At 44.1% G+C, this 19,180-nt stretch overlaps 1 protein-coding gene across 5 annotated transcripts; it reads right to left on the reverse strand.

Annotated features, from left to right (window-relative positions):
* Window positions 1-116: 116 nt before the first annotated feature.
* Window positions 117-18,962, reverse strand: TPM4 (tropomyosin 4). 5 transcript variants are annotated; one of them, XM_063290616.1, is made up of 9 exons: window positions 18,720-18,941; window positions 15,553-15,678; window positions 10,496-10,629; window positions 7,218-7,335; window positions 6,342-6,412; window positions 4,558-4,633; window positions 3,001-3,063; window positions 2,834-2,903; window positions 117-1,189 (listed from the first exon to the last, which is right to left on the reverse strand). In XM_063290616.1, exons 1-9 carry the CDS (start codon window positions 18,831-18,833, stop codon window positions 1,107-1,109), a joined length of 855 nt encoding a protein of 284 aa, XP_063146686.1. In that variant the 5' UTR covers window positions 18,834-18,941; the 3' UTR covers window positions 117-1,106. The 5 variants fall into 5 exon arrangements, with proteins under 5 accessions (XP_063146686.1, XP_063146688.1, XP_063146689.1 ...); XM_063290620.1 differs by lacking the exon at window positions 117-1,189 and adding an exon at window positions 1,859-2,056 and having other exon boundaries at window positions 18,720-18,962; XM_063290618.1 differs by lacking the exons at window positions 15,553-15,678; window positions 18,720-18,941 and adding an exon at window positions 11,826-12,092.
* Window positions 18,963-19,180: the final 218 nt, after the last annotated feature.

Here is a 19,180-nt window from a genome sequence, read left to right on the forward strand (position 1 = left end):
ATCAACGCTGCTTTCATCCTCGGATGTCATTTTAGTATTTATTTAAGAATACCCACATCAAAGAAGATGTACTTTAAAAAATTATTAGATCAGAAATCATGTTACAGGATACACAATAGGAGCCAGAAAGGTTTAATACAGATTGATTTGGGTAATTTTTCCCCACCTTGCAAAATTTAATAAATACAGAAGTAAAAAAACACAAGCAACTCTTTTCCTATCAGAGCACACTGAAGTAAACCAACAGGAAAATGTGGGGTTTTTTTCCCTGCATCTGAAATCTTCAAGGAGATGAACCAAAAGGACATCACTTAGAACATTGCTGTAAACTAGAAAAACAGTTGCAACCTTTGAGGCACACACAGTGGAACCCAGTGCTATGCAAATGAAAGCCCATTTGCACACGAGAACAGTCTGGCCCTGCCCGCCCCCTTTCTGTGCCCCCGTCCGCCGTCTGCTCTGGAGATTTTGAGGGCATATGCGGGGAGGGGGGGGGGAGAATGTTCCCTTTTCCAGTTGTACTGATAGAAATGTGTTTCCAGCCTTGACCTACCTATGGAATGTGCAGGCTACTTTGTCTTTTGTTACATTTTTGCAAGGAAATATCCCTTATTCACATTAACACCCAGGAATCTAAGGCAGAAAAGATTCTGTGGCACTGCTTAATGAAACCGCGGACAAAATACAACCACAGAGAATTCACCCACATCATTGAAGGGCAAATGTGTTTTGTGCTGCAAACCACCATGAAAAGCACATTACTGGCAATAAGTTTTAAACAGAACACATCACATGGATTGTGTTTTTCCAGTACTGAATGCGCCTAGCACCTTTGGGAGGACCCACATAAAAAAAGATACAAGCAGACAACTTTTCCAGTTTCACAATGTGCTGTCATATGGGGCAGGGTGAGAACAAAAGCCTACATCCAGTTTGTGCCTAAAGCCTTAATATTTAAAGGTGGGGAAGAAAAGATTTGGTCCCATATTTGCTCTGCATGATGTTAGAGAAAGAAAGAGAGGCGGGTTCAGAAAAGAAGCTGCCATTCCATACATGACTGACGGGGTTTTCTTGACCTTCAAAGCCTGGGTGTTTCCCCCACAGATTTATATGCTGCCCAGTTCACTGAGGGTTTGATCCAGCGTTCGGTGCAGACTCAAGTTCTCTTCTTTCGCTTGGGCAAGTTTTTCTGGTGAGAATGGGAAAGATATTAGGGAAAAAAAAATTCAGAGAATAGGACTGGTTCTAATCTGACCATTTCACATTCCAATTTTAGTTGCATATGTTTAAAAACATAGCTGTATTCCTTCAGTTACATTTTCCCTCAAACTTATGCTATGCCTAATACATTTATCCAAAAGGCCAGTCAAAGGAGAGAAACCTGTTCTGAGATCATGAGATTCAGCTAAGAAACACCCAGGAAGTCTGGCTCAGCAACATCTGGGGGAGCAAAGATTCCACAACCCTTTATTAAAGGAACTGGATTAGTGAAAGATTTAAGAGTTCAGCAAGTGATAAGACTTGCAAGGGGCTCAAAGATAATCTAAGCCCAACACACTGCTCAGTGTAGGAGTTAGTTGGGGATAGGTCTTATACCTGAAGGAGGAAAATCTAAGACTGAATTTTCCACAAATTAACCTCATTGGTTGGAGTGATACAAATGGAGAACAAAAATTCTATTCTTAGGATAAAGTTACATAAATAATCTCCAACTCTGTACTGTTCTGTTGAATTAGTGGTCAAACTTAACTTAGACTATCATCTTATAGAGCAAACAAGGAACAGATGCCTTATACTTTAAAAACAGAAAAAGAAAGCAAATGAGAGAAGATTCCAGATACACACATATATATATATATTTTAATTGAAGCCAATTTTTACAGAAAAAGACTTGTGAAAGCACAGAGAGGCAAGGAAAGCAGAAGATTCTTAGTAGGAGCACCCAGCAGGACAGAAAGCCCCACTGTATTTATCTACAAGGAAGTCATATCATTGAGCGCGTGGTCCAGTTCCTCACTGATGGCTTTGTATTTCAACTTTTGAGCATACAGCTCATCTGCAGGGCAAAGGATGGCAAGACAGGCAGGATGAAATGCCGAAGTAACAGGAGCATAGGCAAGTTCAGAGGTGGTGTTGCCACAGAGCAAGGAAAGGTGGAAGAGATGGAGAAAAGGAAAGAAAGAAATATTAAACACAGAAATGAAACACTACAGATACTTCACACAGAACTGCATGATAAGCGTGGAAAGATTTCAGCAACAGGAGGTTTGGAATGTTCAGAGATTGAACGTTCAATATTAAGTGTGAAAAATGTTTTGAATTCGAACTGCTTACACTAGCCTCTCTGGAAGTGTTTTATGCCCCAAAGAGGGTTGTTTCAAGCATAAAACATTTCCAAGTGATCAAAGTAGGATATTTCAGACTTGGAACAGGGCACTTTGCATTCAGAACAGTTTCAATTCAAAACATTTTACACTCCCCTATTCAGTACTATATATGCCACCTTGAGCTCTTAGCTCTTCAATTACATTTTTACAACAATTCTTTAAAAAAACCTGTAAGGTAGGCAAATTGCAAAGAATGGGCTTTGTTCACCTAAAGGCCAACCAATCAAATTAATGACAAGGGTGAGAAATGTGGAGACTTAACTAAACCTTAGTTATTCTTATCCTCAGGTGCTCTGTTAAATTGCACTGAGATCTTGAGTGAGATTGCCATTTAGGTTCCCTAGGGCAGAAAAAGCCTTCTAGAAGCCAATTCACTGAAATGCAACCATGCAAACAGTGCCCTGTAAGAGCTTTCCATCCCAAGCTTTAAAAGCTTTATCCCATACCTTCCAAATCATCAATGGTCTTTTCCAGTTTAGCAACTGTTCTCTCTGCAAACTCAGCTCGTGTTTCAGCCTAAGAACAGACATTAAAGCAATCAAAAGGTTGTACTACTGATCAGACACCACTTTCCCTCCTCCCATCTCCAAGCCAACATGATCTCTGGCCTCACCTCCTTAAGCTTGTCAGTCAGAAGCTTGATTTCCTCTTCATACTTGTCCTCTTTTTCAGAGTACTGTGGAAACAAGGTCAACATTAATCATTTTGTTTGTAAGAGGAGGGAAGGGGGATTGCAGAAAAAATAGCAACTGAAACCACCTCATTTCTCAATTGTATGTATGTATGTATGTATGTTGGATTTCTTCTGGGATGGAGTGGTCAATGCAAATCCCAGGGGCACACACTGTCTCCAACCTCCCTTTTTTTTTGCACCACTAAATTTCAGCAACATTATTTTTCTGTTTCATTTAAAGATAAAGAAGCAAAATAGATGCATTAAACCATTACTAAAAACTAAAAAGAGTTTTTAAATGCACCTATGTCCCATAATATCCCCGAGTTCTCACTCAAGGCATAAAGGACCAGATTCAAATATTACTTTGGACACCTTATGTGAAGACCTAGCTTTGTGGAGAATAATGGTGGGGAAGATGGAAGGAAAGAGAAGAGGACAACCAGCAGCAAGATGGATGGACCCAATTATAGTGGCAAAGAGTATGCTGTTGGAAGACCTGAAGGCCCCAAATCACCCTGGAGAACATCCATCTATGTGATCACTAAAAGCAAACACTGACTTGATAGCACATAATCAATCAATGTCCCATAAAACTGCTCTGCTATTTCCAGGGACAAGACTGACATACGTAACCTCAATGGCTGAGATTTTTTTTTTAAAGCGCGTTCCCCTGGCTATAAGGTGCTATCCAACTCTGAGAGGAGCTCATAATATATATAGTACTCTCTTCTCTACTGGTATCTCCATTCCACCAGTCCACTGGGGCAAGAGACAGTGACCCAGTGACCTTCCATGGCCGACCCTAGGTTTGAACCTATTCAACATTCAAACCTGTATATTGGCTTTCCCTAAGCCTCCTTGCATAGAAAACCTGCCAACTCATCCTCCAAATGATATTTTCCAGGCATTTATTGTTTGGTTTCAAAGCAAAGATCAAAACAACCTTGTGTGAGATTGTGCTAATGATGTCATCTGCATCGAGGGCACAGAAAATGTTTCTCCCTGCTGCTTATTATCCTGAATTGATGAGGAGGAAACAGCTGCGGAACAACGGCCTGTTGATGTATTTTGCAATAGGCAAACATTCAGGAGATGTCATTTACCATTTTTTAATATTTTTATTCATCCACGAGTATACATAATCTCCCCTCAAAAAGATGAGAGCACACTAGAGATTATGCACTATCAAGTTGGTGTCAACTTTTAGTGACCACATAGCTAGATTTTCTCCAGGATGATCTCTCCCTAACCGAGTCCTCCAATGGTACACCCCGCACAATTGTAACAGTCCACCCCGCTTGCTGATCGTTGCCCTCTTCTTAATATGCCTCAGCAGAGAGGATAAAGCCCCAGGCCACTAAAGCTGAATATAGGGGAAAGGAAATCACCTTGGTGGTTCATTATAATATCCAGAGGCCTCGCCATCCCACCTATTCTTGCACCTATTTAAAACACCTGAAAGCCAATTCCTGACCTTTAAAAGAAGCCACCAACCTTCTCTGACTGAGCCTCAAGGGACTTCAGGTTGTTGGTGACGTTCTTGAGTTCTTCTTCCAGGTCACTGCACTTCCTACACAAAGCCAAAGAAACCACCGCAGTCAGCTTTTTCTCTTATTATTTAAATGAAAACATCGTTGCCATCAGAAGCCTTTGCTTTCCCCAGCCTTGGGAACCTCTTTACAGATTCATTGTTTCACTTACTTTGTAATTTATTTGTATCCAGCATGCTTATATGTAAACATCTCAAAACAATCCATAATTAAAGATAAAACATTTTCAAAATACGAGGTGTGGGGAAAATTAAAAATCATTCCCATGTAATAGCCGCCTCCACCAAAAATCCTGAGTGATGAGATTTCAGTGTGCATTAAATAAGATATGCTCTCAGAGGTTAGGGATTATTTGAACCCATTCTGGATTAGAATGATTTGGAAATGGAATCAACCCTGGTTATCCTGATAGGTGACTGTTACTGGGAGAATGGAAGAAGGGGATCTCTCAGCAACCTTTAAGACCATTAAACTTGAGGATCGCCTTGACTGGGCCTTTGAGGCTGGAGTGAGACACTATGTGAGTGATTCTGCTCTAAAAGCAGAGTCAATTTCAGAGCCCAGAGCTGGGGGAAATATGGTGTCTTGATCATTTAGTAATTATGCTGCAGGGTACTGTAAGTCTCCAATGCTGTTTCATGCTTATCTAAAGCAGCTGGTACCGTTATTAGGGAATTTGAACCCAGGAGTCACTGGAACATAATCTGCTCATCTGGTCATTGACAGAGGGCCTGTTGAAAGTCCCCCTCCTCTCATGAACTTCATAGGATGGACAGTATGGGCTAGATGGCAGGCCTTCTCTGAGGCAGCCCTTACTTTCACCCCAGAAATATGTGCAGCCCTCATCTTGTGAGTACTCCTTAAGGAAGTCAAGGCTGTATTGTCTCCTTTATTTATTTATGTTTTTATCCTGCCTTTATTGTTTTTATAAATAACTCAAGGTGGCGAACATATCTAATACTCCTTCCTCCTACTATTTTCCCCACAACAACAACCCTGTGAGGTGAGTTGGGCTGAGAGAGGGTGACTGGCCCAAGGTCGCCCAGCTGGCTTTCATGCCTAAGGTGGGGCTAGAACTCACAGACTCCTGGCTTCTAGCCCAGCACCTTAACCACTAGACCAAACTGGCTCTCAGCTCTAGCTCCTACTGGTCTTGTATGGGGGTGTTCACTTTCTGCAATTAATTTGGGGGATTATGATTATGCATGATTATGATTTTTTCCTTATTGCTGTATGCTGCCAGAGTCCTTCAGGAATGGGGTAGGTTAGAGGGCAGAGAGAAAGAGACACAGATGCTGACAACATACAACTCAAGAGTCTCAGGAGTGGCCACTCACATCCAAGACCAGCCCTTGGACACCCCAGTTGGCTAGACGAGGACAAATAAGATGAAGAGCCACCAAGTCAACCTATAGTTCTACAGAGAGATGGCTCTCAGGTCTGGCAGCTAAGTAATCTACATGCTCTGAATAGAGCTCAAACAGGTATTTAGCCAGCTGAGAGGCAGAATCATCCTGTGTCCAACAGCATTAATTATTAGCTGCAGTGCTCTATGTGGGGTTGCCCTTTAAGAGGGGTCCATAAACTACAGCAAGAGCAGAGTGCCCAGAGAACACAGGTTGGGAAAGGTGATTCTGGATGTCCTCAAGCACTTTTACAAGTTACTCTGCAGGTAACTAACGAGTTCCTTGCTTTAATCAGATTTCTGACAAGCAATGATCAACTCACAGTTCAGACACCTCAGCTCGTTCTTCAGCCCTTTCCAGTTCCCCCTCCAGAATGACAAGTTTACGGGCAACCTGGAGAAAGACAAAAAATAATCACTGTATGCATCAAACAATACAGTTCTGACATAAAGCAACTATGAGGGTCAACATCTGCGCTCCAAACATAGCAAACTGGTATTCACATGAAATTGGCACTTCCCCTGAATACCATAGAGTCAAACTGCAGTGGTGAAAGGCTGATCACCCTTATATCCTGCTCTTGAACTTCCTAAATGATCCTGGTTGGTTACTATGTGACAAAGAATGCTTGGGCCTGATCTATCTTATGCTTTAACTGAAATTTAAGTTCTAAATGTGCAACACAGACTGGAGCACATTCCAAAGAGAACATGTGAATCAGGGCTCGCAATAAGGACAGGAATTTGCTTAGAATAAAATGAAGGTTAGGGGCATCAACTGCAAGTCACCTTGTTAATTAAGTTACCTTTGAAACAACAGCTCAAGATCTTGAGAACTACCTACTCCCTGCCCACTTTATGACTTGTCTAGCCAAGTTTTATCTGCTGCTCCAGATCTTTCAGGCAGAGCAAGGATTTCCCAGACACGCTGCCTGAGGCGGTTTTAAACTGGAGGAACTGAACCCAAGGCCTTCTGCAGGAAAAACAGGCGCTTCACCTCTGGGCTGTGATTCCACCAAAGCAGGCTGGAAGACATGGCGTGACAACTGTCATTTTGAGTGTGCAACCTTTCCCTTGTTTCTTAAGGGCAAGTGTGCTTGCCAGCCTTCAAATATGTTCAGGTGCCCAGGAACTGGAACCCCTGCCCAGCCACCCTTGTTCCCAGGTGCAGAGCCTCTCTCCCAGGATTGCTGCCTCACCTCCTCATATTTGCGGTCAGCTTCTTCAGCAATGTGCTTGGCTTCCTTCAGCTGCATCTCTTGAATCTCCATTTTCTCCTCATCCTTCATAGCCCTGTTTTCAATTACTTTCATACCTCTGGGGAAGAACCCAAAAGCACATTTTAAATCCTCTGGGAAAATGTGCTTCTCTACAAGTGTTATATGTCTTGTTATAACAGATTTTGTATGTCTTGGCAGACCCACATTTGGGGCAGCCATTAAGACCAACGAGCCAGCACAGTCCTGCATGGACAGCAACTTTTGGATCTGTTCAACAACTGGAAAAATTATGTGCAAAGCGTATTTTGCAATTATGCATATTTATTAAATTTATACGCCACCTACCTCACTGTATAAGTGATTCTAGGTGGCTTAAAAGTAAAAAGAGAATAAAAAATCTTACCAAAAAATGTGCAAAATTAAAAAGACAGAGCACATTCAACCCACCAACCATCCCCAGGGCTGCGTACAACTATTGGATCCCCATGCTAAGTGGCAGAGCCAGGTCTTAATGCTTTTCCGGAAGGCTTGAAGAGTGGGGGCCAACCTCACCTCCGGGGGCAATGGTAGAAAAGGCTCTCCTCCTGGACCCCGCCATGTAATGGAACTTAATCTTGGCTAGTCTGCCCACGCGCCAAACTTTATAGTGATGGCTTCCTGCATCTCTACATTCCTCTATGCTTTATTACAGGGTTTCTCAAGCAGGGTTCCGTGGCACCCTAGGGTTCTGCGAGGGGTTCCCTGGGAGATCACGATTTATTTAAAAAATTATTTCAAATTCAGGCAACTTCACATTAAAAGGTAAGTTTCATTCTTTATCTTCAGTTTAAGAACACTGCGGAAGCATATAGACAGGCCTACCCATGAAACGAATATAATAATTTTGTAACTTCCAGCCTATATCTGAGCCTGAACGTGCAAGGGTTCCCAGAGGCCTGAAAAATATTTCAAGGGTTCCTCCAGGGTCAAAAGGTTAAGAAAGGCTGCTTTATTATTATATGTTGTTGGCAACTTACATTTTTCTGATAAAATAAGCACTCATGTACATAATGCTTCTAAAATCTACTATTATGCTCATTCATGTTTTTTATAAACTTTATACCATACTTTTTATGCCTATGTATAAATCAGCTAAATGTTTACTTTGAATTCTAGGAGTTGAAGTTCACATATCAGGACAGCAGCCACATCAGGAAAAGCTATACTGGATTAATACATATTCCAATAATATCTAAATAGGGCTTAGATTTTTTCTTCTTAGTATTATTTTTTAAGTACAAAGCAATTTATAGCTAGTAATATTTATTAGAATATTTCATACTTCTTTAAACTGATCCACTGATAGAAAAACATTTGCTCAACAAAACACGATTTTCATAACTCTAGTGGCTGTTAATATATAGCCACCATTACCATATAATCTCTAGACATTTTTTTTAATTCTTTCCCACAGCAGAATGTTGAAAAGAAACTGCGTAAAAGGGGTCAGGACTCTGTCCATCTGTCTTTCTGCCAGCAAGTTAACGCTCTGAGAACTGAGCAGAACAGGGGAGAGAAGCTGGCAAAAGGAAGATTGAGTTTAAAAATTGGCTAGGTCAGGCTGGGGTCTGAAAAAAAGAATCCTCAAGAACTTTCCCAATGCAGCCCTATGAAGAAAGCAAGGGGACCGTGGTTTGGAATGCTGGCGCGTACTTCATTGTAAGCCAATCACATGACCCAGAGCAGAATGCATTCAACCCACACTGTGCTTCCCAGTGCACACATACAGGCAACACAGAACAAAAAGAATTTAAAAAGCCACGATCTGCACACTTCCCTTACTTCGTTAAGAATTCTTTTAGCTGTATTATTAGAGCAGTATTTTGCAACCTCAGTAACGTTAAGATGTGTGGACTTTAACTTCTGCTGCCTGGAGAATTCTGGGAGTTGAAGTCCACACATTTTAAAGTGGCTGAGGTTGAGAAGCACTGAACTAGAAGAGGACAGTGGTACCACCAAATATGCACAAAACTTCCTCTGCCCCCTTACATCTCCAGTGAAAACATAAAATCACTGGGAGCAGCCATCAAATAAAGCCACATCAACTGAACAGCGTAAAACCTTTGTTCTTGTTCATTCCTCAGCACTCCTGTCAGGACTTGCTATGGCTTTTTTTTTTAAGATGATTTAGCTGACTCTCTGTAAGACTAAAAATGCAAATTTGCTAAGCCAGGAGCAAAGCTGACAGTGTACCTGATTAAAGTAGCTTAGCACACAAATGTCTCTAGCTCTGATTTCCTTTTACAAGGAAGTAATTCTCTGCTTATTTCATTAAGCTGTCTTATTGTTAAAAGTCACTTTTATCAGGCTACTTTGGATTCCTTTGAACTTCCTAAAAGGAACACATTATCCTCTCGACTTAGACCACTTAAAACTTTTCAAAAACTATTTAAAGCCAAAGTAGACTGACTTTTTAAAGTACGCATTATTCTCACAGCAGTGAAGGCAATGACAGGCATGCCTGCCATTCTCAAGATTTATCCTCTATGCTGTTCCAGGTTTTGGGGATAAAAACATTCTATAACTTAAATGTTGGGGAAAATCACCCTGCTGATTATTAGCATTTTGTCACTATATTCTAGCAGTACAGAGAATTTGGGAGCCTCATGCAAATTTCAGGTCATGGATGGCCAGTCCCTAGTTTACGCCTCATAGTAAGATAAAGCAAAACAGGCCAGCAGGGCCAGGTCTGGAACTCAGCAGCTGTCTGTCTCCACCTGCATAATCTAACTCTAAATCAGGAGGGAAAAGTTGTAAAAAATAGTGGGTGCCCTGCAACTTTACAAGATTGGTACTGAGAACAGAGATGCAATCAGGGCTAATCTGGAGAGTTGTTTGAAGCCCCTCTTGACTGAAGTTCTGGCTTTTTGCCTCCCAGTCTATCAATACTGACCTTGTTCTGAGCATGTCAAGCCACACCTAAGCTTACACTGTTTGGCACAGTATCTTTTGTTCCTTATTTTTACAGAATATTTATAGTCAGGATGGCTGGGGACACACCTGGGCAATATATGCTCATTTGATTGTATTAACTTTAAATAAAAGTTCCTTTACTGAAACAAAGCGGTGCTGATCCCCCCTGGTCATCTAAATGAGGGCCAAGGCTTTTTCATCGGTGATTGACACACAATTAGCTGTGCTCTTGGCTGGAAGACCGGCTGCCAAAGGTCCAGCTAGGCACTTCCACAGCCATACGGCTCCGACCAGTGCCCTGATACCTCTCACTCTCGTCAGCTGCTTTCTCTGCCTCCTCCAGCTTTTGCAGAGCGGTGGCCAGGCGCTCCTGGGCACGATCCAACTCTTCTTCCACCAGCTGGATCCGGCGATTAAGAGCAGCTACTTCTCCTTCAGCCTGAACGAGAGAGAAATTCTCAGTTGCTAAAATGCAAGCAGCTCAGTGAAGAGAAGTGAGGTGGCATCAAACTGCATGAAAAGAAAAGCTCTTTGAAAGCCGCAGGGAAAAAAGAATTGCTAGCTTCACCCCCCCACCCCTGAAATTCAACCTCTGCCAGCTTACTAGGAGGCCTCCTGAGAGAAACGTCTCTGCAGACTCAACACTCAGAGAGTTAAAAGCCAATCCTACCTTGCAGGCACAGAAAGAATCATTAATGCACGTTGAAAGAGGAGAAGGACAGCAGTGTCAGAGAAGGAGAGGAAGATCTTTCCCTTCCTGGTGTGAAAGCTCAGTCTACATTAGGTCCGTCGGATCTGGGTAAATGTTCCAACTGCAGACCAAGGAACCGGCAAGAGAATGGGAAGAGCCGCCTCTCCATAAGCCACTATGGAACCGAAAAGTTAAGACAGATCAGATGAAGGCAGGCAGGCGGGCAGAGGGACCGACAGAGATTTAGCTTGTTTTTTTTTCCTTAGCTGGGCTTCCTGCAGCGTGGAAAGAGGGAAGAAGACCGACGAAAAGGGACAGACCATAACGGAGAGCCTCTCCGGGCAAGCTGTCCAATTCCTTGTCTTCGGAGCCCCCCCTGGTTCCACGGGCACTTGAGGCGACCCCATCCGAGGTGGTGACAGGGGGGAAACGGGCGGGTGCCAGATCTGGGTGTGCTTGGACCATTCATTGCGAGCGCTCGCTCCAAGAGCTTCCTTTTTCTGCCAGGCCCGGCGCAGCGCGATCCTAATTTAATTTTAGCGGGAGCGGGAAAGCAAACCACGTCGACGCTCTCTGCTCGGGCGGCGGGCGCTCCGCCTCGGTGGCTGAGATTGCGGGGCAAACGCTGGGCGAGGCGAGGGGAGGGGTGATAAAGCCCTTTGGACAGACCCCGCGATGCAGGAGAGAGGAGGAAGAAAGAGACGGCGGTGCCGCCCTGGCAGACGTGGAAGCCAGCGGTAGCCGGGCTGGCTCCACCCTCGTCCGCCCGTCCTCCAGCCTTGCCTTATACGGGCAAAAGGCATATCCAGGCTGCGGTGGCGGCATGGCCGGGCTGGGATGTGGGAAGAGAGGAGGGAAGCCGAGAAAGCGAAGGAGAGGTAGAGCAAGAGGACGGGGCTCGGCAGGAGAGGGTTGCCAGAGGTTTCCCCGCCGTCGATGCTCACTTTCTCGCGCAGTTCCCGCTCCTGGTCGCGCTGGCGTTGCAAGATTTGGGCGCGGTCCTCGGCCTCATCGGCTTCCTGCTGCAGCGCCTGGATCTTGCGCTTCACCGCCTCCAGCGAACCTGTAGTGGCAGACATCCTAGCAGCGTCTGGTCGGGTCCGGTCCCAACAACGGGTGCAGCAGCTACACGTGGGCCGCAGCGGCAGGATGCGGCTCCGGTGCTGGCGGGAGGAAAGCGGCTGGGGAGGGGTTTTGACGTAATCACCGCTGGAGGGCGGGCCTGTGACGTGGCCACCGCTGGCCGAGCCGAAACGAACCCGCTCCGCAGCCCTTCGGAAGAGCGAGGTGGGGCTTGAGCGCGGGGTGGGGAGAACGCCTAAGCGTCTCCTCACATCCTTTGCGGCCCGGTGTTTCGGCGCGGCTTCTGCCTCCAAAACGTCTGCTGAGCGGCAGGAATAAGGCAGTTCAGGCTGCCCCACCTGGACGTGCTGGGAGGGACTGATTCCGTGCAGGCTGGGAATTTGGGGAATGCGAGAGTCCCAGACTGGGGACGGACCACGCTTTGTCTGTCTCCGCGTCTTCAGGGCTAGCAAGAAGAGTTCTCTCTCAGCCGGTGCCTCGTTCAAGGCCCAACTGCGGAAAGAAACGTTTCTGCACGAATTGAGGCCCTCTGCCTAATTAGGAGCACGGTACATTCCCACTCTCTATGCCAGTGTTTCTCAACCTTGGCAGCTTGAACATGTGTGGACTTCAACTCCCAGAATTCCCCAGCAAGTATGGGGCGCATGTCTGGCTGGGGAATTCTGGGAGTTGAAGTCCACACATCTTCAGGCTGGCACGGTTGAGTAACACTGCTTTATGTGGATGTTGTAAGACCAGGGAAATATGTGATCATCAAACTACCTCTAAACAAGATTACTCCAGCCCCCTGCTGGGTTCAGTAGCACACATGGAAGGGTGCCTAGGAAGCACTCCAAGGACAGTCCAGCTGGGGGATCAAAATTCACCTGGAAAGGCAACCACAGCTTGTGTTAGCATAGCATGCTTCAGCTGGTTCCTGAGAACACACAGCCTACCAAAGCATAAGTCAACAAAATGGGCTGGATATTTATTACATGTTAAATTGCAAAAGAAAGGAAGCTTATTGGGTGTACAAATACACCTATTAAGACTTTATCTCAGCTGGTTAAGCATGTTGTACGTTCACAGCCCTTATCGGAACTGGCATAGAAGGATCTAGGACCATCTTCCTTTTGTCCCTCGCTTAGTGGCTCTGTGGTCACCAAGACTCAAGTTCAGCTTGAGGGAGTGTTTACATTTAAACGAAATCATAAAAGGTTGGTTCAGCATATCCTGGCTCAAACATATTTTTCAATCCATTCAATCATGTCCGATTCTCGGAGACTGCCTGGGCAAGTCCCTGCAGTTTTCTTGGCAAGGTTTTTGCCACTGTCTTCTTCCTAGGGCTGAGAGAGAGTGAGTGGCCCAATGTCACCTAGCTGGCTTTGTACATAAGGCAGGACTAGAACTCCCGGTCTCCTGGTTTCTAGCCTGGTGCCTTAACCACTAGACCAAGCTGGCTCTTTAAAGCCATATATGGATCAGCTATTAGAACAGTAGTTCCTTCCAGCCATTTTAGACCTCCTCCTGTGGATTTTTCTCCCCCAAACGTGGAGCCTTCCGAGGGGTTTACTTGACCTGCTCTGTGTGGCTAGAAAAAGGGAGAGTGCAGGACCAAGACGGTGATCCTTGTGTAGCAAAGAAAGCGTGGAAGAGGGGTCCTCCTCCCAGAGACTCAACATCCTTAAACAGACCTTTCCAGTGTGTACATATTTTGTAGAAGGCAACATGTTGGGGTGGAGGAGAGAAGACTTTCAGCAGTCTTTGTCTTCAATTCAGACAGAGTAAACTCTAAGAGAAAGCAAACAGCAGCTCTCACTTCCCCTCAATTACTGTACAGCTGGGCTCTTTTACACAGAAGTCACTAGTATCTGACACTTTTTTTCCCTTCCTCTTCCCTATCTTTTCTTCCTTTCAGATTGTGCCTTGTTTTTTACACTGTATGTTTTTACATGTTTTACACTGTATGCCAAGGGCAGGGAACATTTGGCTTGCATGATTCTTGAAACAGCTCCAAGAGCCTTTAGACCAGTGTTTCTCAACCTTGGCAGCTTGAAGATGTGTGGACTTCAACTCCCAGAATTCCCCAGCCAGCCATGCTACCAATGCTGGCTGGGGAATTCTGGGAGTTGGAATCTGCACAACTTCAAGCTGCCAAGGTTGAGAAACACCACTTTAGACTGAGGAGTGAAGTGCAAATGCTTTAAAGCAAGGGTTAAGCTTAAAACAAATTACAGTATCAGTTTCTGTGGTGATAATCAAAGTGGACAAGGAAGCAACGCTATGTAAATGGGTGGGGCTGATACTTCCAGTGTGGTTTTGGATGGAGAACCTGGAGCTTGCTTGCTTTCCCTGCTAAAGCTTTCCATTATTGTAGTTCACACATCTGTTTCAATTGTTCTGCTCCAATTGGTGGGAGGTTACACTTTTTGCTGCAGTTTTTTTTCCTGTGAAATTTCAACAGTGCACTTGCAAAGAGCTGCAAAAAAAGAAGCTTGGAAGCCACAACTGGGTGCTTTGAAATGAATTAGACAAATAAGTTTGGGGTATGGGTCTTAGCAGGACAGTGGGAAAGTGTATTTGTTGCTTTTGAAGTGAAGTGCTTGTGCATCCATAGTGGGGAATGTGGAGTTCTTGGTTCTCTCTGAGCTTGGTTGTTTGCATTACCTGACTAAGTACCGTCATCAGTACAACTGAGTGTGGGTAATGAAACGTCTGCAAGCAAACAGTCAAGCTCAGAGAACACCAAGAACTCCACAGTTCAACCCTGAGCTACAGATATTCTCTTCTGTTGGAAGGGGAAATGGGCATACTTTCTCCAACTAACATTGGTATGTTGTACCAATAGTGTGCTCTGACTGATGCAATTCTGGTCTGGTCAAGATGGCTCAGTTTCTAGAAATTCTGTATCACCTCTCTGCCTTACTGGTACCTTAGGCCTCAATTTTTGGGAGAATTACTATACAGGTAGTCCTCGTTGAATGACCACTTGTTCAGCAACTGTTCAAAGTTATGTCAGCACTGAATGAGGGGTATTTACAATGGCTCCTCGTAGTTGTGTCTGTCATAGGGTCCCCGCGGTCATGTGATCGCAATTCAGGCACTTGGTGACCCGGCTCACGATTATGATATCACAGCATCCCACAGTCACATGATCGCCATTTGCAACCTTCACTGCCAGCTTCTGACAAGCAAACTCAACGGGAAAGCCAGCAGGAGATTGCAAAGGGTGACAACCTGACATTGCACTTAATGATGGCACAAGATTAGCTTAATGACAACAACTGGAATTGCCGTTGCTAAGTAGCACAGTCATGTGATGTTGCACTTTACAATGTGTTGCTTAGTGACATAAATTCTGGTCCCAATTACCATTGTTAAGTGAGAACTACCTATATTCTGGCTTCACTACATCTTACAGGTTGCATTATGGGAACTGTAGTAGTTGCCACCTACTATTAAATTGTTGTAGATACCATTTGGTCCAGGTCCCTGGAAGATTCAGAGTTTATCCATTGTGGACTAGCCATTTCCTCCACCTCACTGGCCCCCAACTCTCTTTTCCCCAAGAACCCTCTCCAGAAGTCCCTGTGGAAAATTTATACGTACGTCTGTAGCTTTCTTTTCAGCTTGCTCCAATTTCTCCTGTGCATCCTTCAGAGCTTCAGAGTACTTATCCAGCTCATCTTCTGTTCCTTTCAACTTCTTCTGCAAAGCCACCAGCTCATCCTCCACCTATCCAGAGACAAAGTTAGCCATTAGCAGGTACTGCTTAGGAGTAACCTGCCATCTTTCTCTGCCTGTGGTGAAGACTAGTCATAAAATCACCTCCATCAATTTACCCTGTGGCTCTCGTAAAGAAGTTTTTCCTTAGACTTGTTTACTGTGCATTGGATTTAAGTGTCCAGACTTCTGATCTTCCTATGCAGATTTCATACCAGGAGCCTAGTTTTATTGAATGCTCAAAGAGAGCATTCTCTCCTTTTTTGGCTCTGCTCATTGTGTCACCAATGTCAGTGCTTTGTTTTTCCTGTGGGGTTTGTTAATATTCATTTATTGGTACTGATCAGGATCCTTTCGTATGCATAAAAGTTATTTCTCTTCAACAGCAAGCCTGGGATAGATATGGGGCAAATTATGCCTCCCCATGAAAATTAATATGCAGTTATATGGGAGGAAGACATGCTTCAGATGCAAGGCACACAGGATGCATCTATAAGGGATTTTCTTACATTTACTTGTCACTGTTTTTAAAATATCATCTTCCTTTCCAGTTCTGACCCTAGGACCCCCCTTTTACCCAGCCCCACCAACAGAAAGTCTTCCAAACAACTGAAAAGAGCTGGAAAAATAAAAATTGAGTTTTCATAACAGCCATCAGTTTCCCTTTGGCGTTTGAGGAAATGTTACCATGTTATGGATGGTGATTATGATGATGGATTCATTCATCAAGCTAGGTCACAATGTAGCTTGGTTTATATTGTGTGAACCCAGCCACTATGGTTTGCTGAACAATCCATAATTATCTGGTTTGCAGATAATGCTAACCAGCAGATGAATTTTATGTCATACTAAGCCAGAACTAAACCACATTATGGCTTAATATTATTAGTGGATGGAGCCACACATTTACACATATGCGATATGCTAATCCAAATCCAAATAAATCACATAGCTAAGATGTATTTGGATTTGGATTAGCATATTGCACAATTCCATGCATTTATATTGCCTGTAAATGACTTTTATGGCTGAGACTGGGTTCACCCATTGTACTAACCCATAACCTGATTTACTTGTTTGTGCCCTAGCACATTGCATGATATCAGCTATTTTGGATTGTAAAACATTGGTGAGCCTATCTAACCATAGTTTATTCTGTAGGCCATTATTAAGCAAACATTAGCTTCATTAGCTCAAAGTGAGAGCCCAGCTATTTATCTGGTTGCTCGTAGAGTCACTTTTTCCAAGCCATTACTTTAGTCTCAGCGGCCAAAATATGTTCCTTTCTTATCTTAATGGCACCCGCCCTCCTTCCACTTTCCCATATAAATCCATATTGCTTCCTGAAAGCAGCTATTTATATCATGCTGAGCATGCTGTGGGTGTCAATTTGTCCCTCTTCTGAAGAGAATTTCTGTTATCTAGTGGCTGGCTGGTGATAATGTGATGGGCTATTCTTTGGCTCTGGGGCGCTGGGAAGGAATGCTTTGTCTGCTCTCTGTCTTCTGGTGTAGTAGGAAAATCTGACCTGATAAAGGCAAAAAAGTACCCCTCACTGAACTGGTTCAGGTTTGGGGCTTGTACTATCATCAAAATGCTACTTAAAGGCCCTATATTTTAGTGAGGCTATTCATGAGACTTCAGGTTCCAACAAAGAGAAACTGTCTTCTCTCATCAGTTGCTGTTCTAGCAATTTATCGAAACCCTATATTGAAGCAATCTCTTCCAAGACGGCTCCAACAGTGAAGAAGGAAGCAAAGTTGACACTGGACACCCTAAAGTTGTATCATCCTTTTTCAAAAGTTCTCAGACAATGAGGCATATATTAGCTAGGTTCATACATTGCTCTAAGCCATGGCTCATTATAACCAAGGTTTGTGAATAAGCCAGAATGGCTATGATCTTGCCACATGCTAAGTGACAAATCATGATGTTCAAACCACAATGGGTTGTAAGCCAGAATCAAACAAATCACATTATCTGTTCGTGCAATCGGTGAACTTGACTACTGTACTTCTCCTTTGCTAAAATCAGAAAATGGGAGGCTGAACAACGTCTGAAGCCCATTCTTGGGCCCAGAGATGTCCAACTCCTACCTGGTGGTGCCTGTATCCTCATGCTGTGCATAGGAATAATTATGTGAGATGTGGTTTGCCTGCCCTGTTCATGCCAGCTGTATCCATTACAACAGGAAAACATACATCAGGCCTGAATCCCTATCTAGTTATGTGAGTTCATAGCAGTTCATTTGGCTCAAGAATTCACATAGAGCTGATAGCTGGAACAGATAAAGCAGCCATCAGAGTTGAGCAGGAAGCAACCGCTTCATCCTAGCAACATTTTTGTTGCATTGTAGAGGGAAAGTAACACAGCCCCCACCAGCAATGCCAGAGCCATGGCCCCAAAGGTCAGCATTAAACCCAGATAGTGAGCAAACTGTGCTCTCCCTCTGTTACAGAAGGCTACAAATAAGCACTTCTTAATCCTCCTTCCATCATATCCAGCCATGACCTTATCCATCCTCACAGAAAATATGAGACAGCTGTTCAGTCTCCCTTCAGTCCTTTCAGACATTTGTTTAGGAAAATTGAGGGAAAGGTGGGTAGGGTCAGTGGGATGTTTCAAAATAATTCCCTCTTCTACAGGAAGTATGTTATACCTAAAAATTAAAGATCATAATAGCATTTGTCTAGTTACCAAGAATGATCTGGTGCTGATGAACAGGAGGGATGACTTGATCTCAGCCTTAAACTTCCTGAGGGTGCAGCAAACACACACCCCGCATTTACCTGAGAGTAAGCCCCACTGAATAAAGGGAAATCTGCCTCCACTCAGCCTTGAGTCTCTAGCATGGAAATACCACAACTGAACGAGTCCTACTTTCAAGAAATGGAAAGGCACTATAGGGAACACCAAGTATTTACTCCAGTAATTGTACCACGACTATTACATACCACTACTGCAACATCTAGCACATTCAAAAAGCACTGCATGAATACCCAGCAAATGAGAATGATTTTCTCTGTTGCTCCCATCACATGCATTCCCCTCACCTGCTTGCACTTGTCCTCAGCCGCTTTCTTGTCCGCTTCAGCCTGTTCTGCTCGATCTATAGCATTCTCCTTGTCCAGTTTCAGCATCTGCATCTTCTTCTTTATGGCTTCCATCTCTGCAGTTTGAAGCAAAAGTGGCTTCAGGTGCTTTTATGTAGAAGAGAGAAGGTGAAGGCTAGCCTTCAGTTGGAGGCAGCGTGGAGACAAATGGGCACTTGGGCAACTGAAGAGAGTTTTAAGTTCCCTGTGAGCTTCCTGGCTGTGCTACAGTCTGATTGTGTCCCTGGTGGCCCCCTGTTCTTTCACAGGCAACCTTTCTAAGAGATAAGTTGGAACTCAGTCAATCCTGGCATCTTTAGCACTCAGGGATCACCTTATTTGGGCCTTGGCTTCTTTAAAGAAAGAAAAGCACTGTTTCCATTTTTAACTTTCCAGCAGGAGCAAAAGAGAATGCAGGGGCT

The sequence above is a fragment of the Candoia aspera genome, chromosome 1 (genome assembly GCF_035149785.1).
Source record: "Candoia aspera isolate rCanAsp1 chromosome 1, rCanAsp1.hap2, whole genome shotgun sequence".
Classification (NCBI taxonomy): Eukaryota; Metazoa; Chordata; class Lepidosauria; order Squamata; family Boidae; genus Candoia; species Candoia aspera.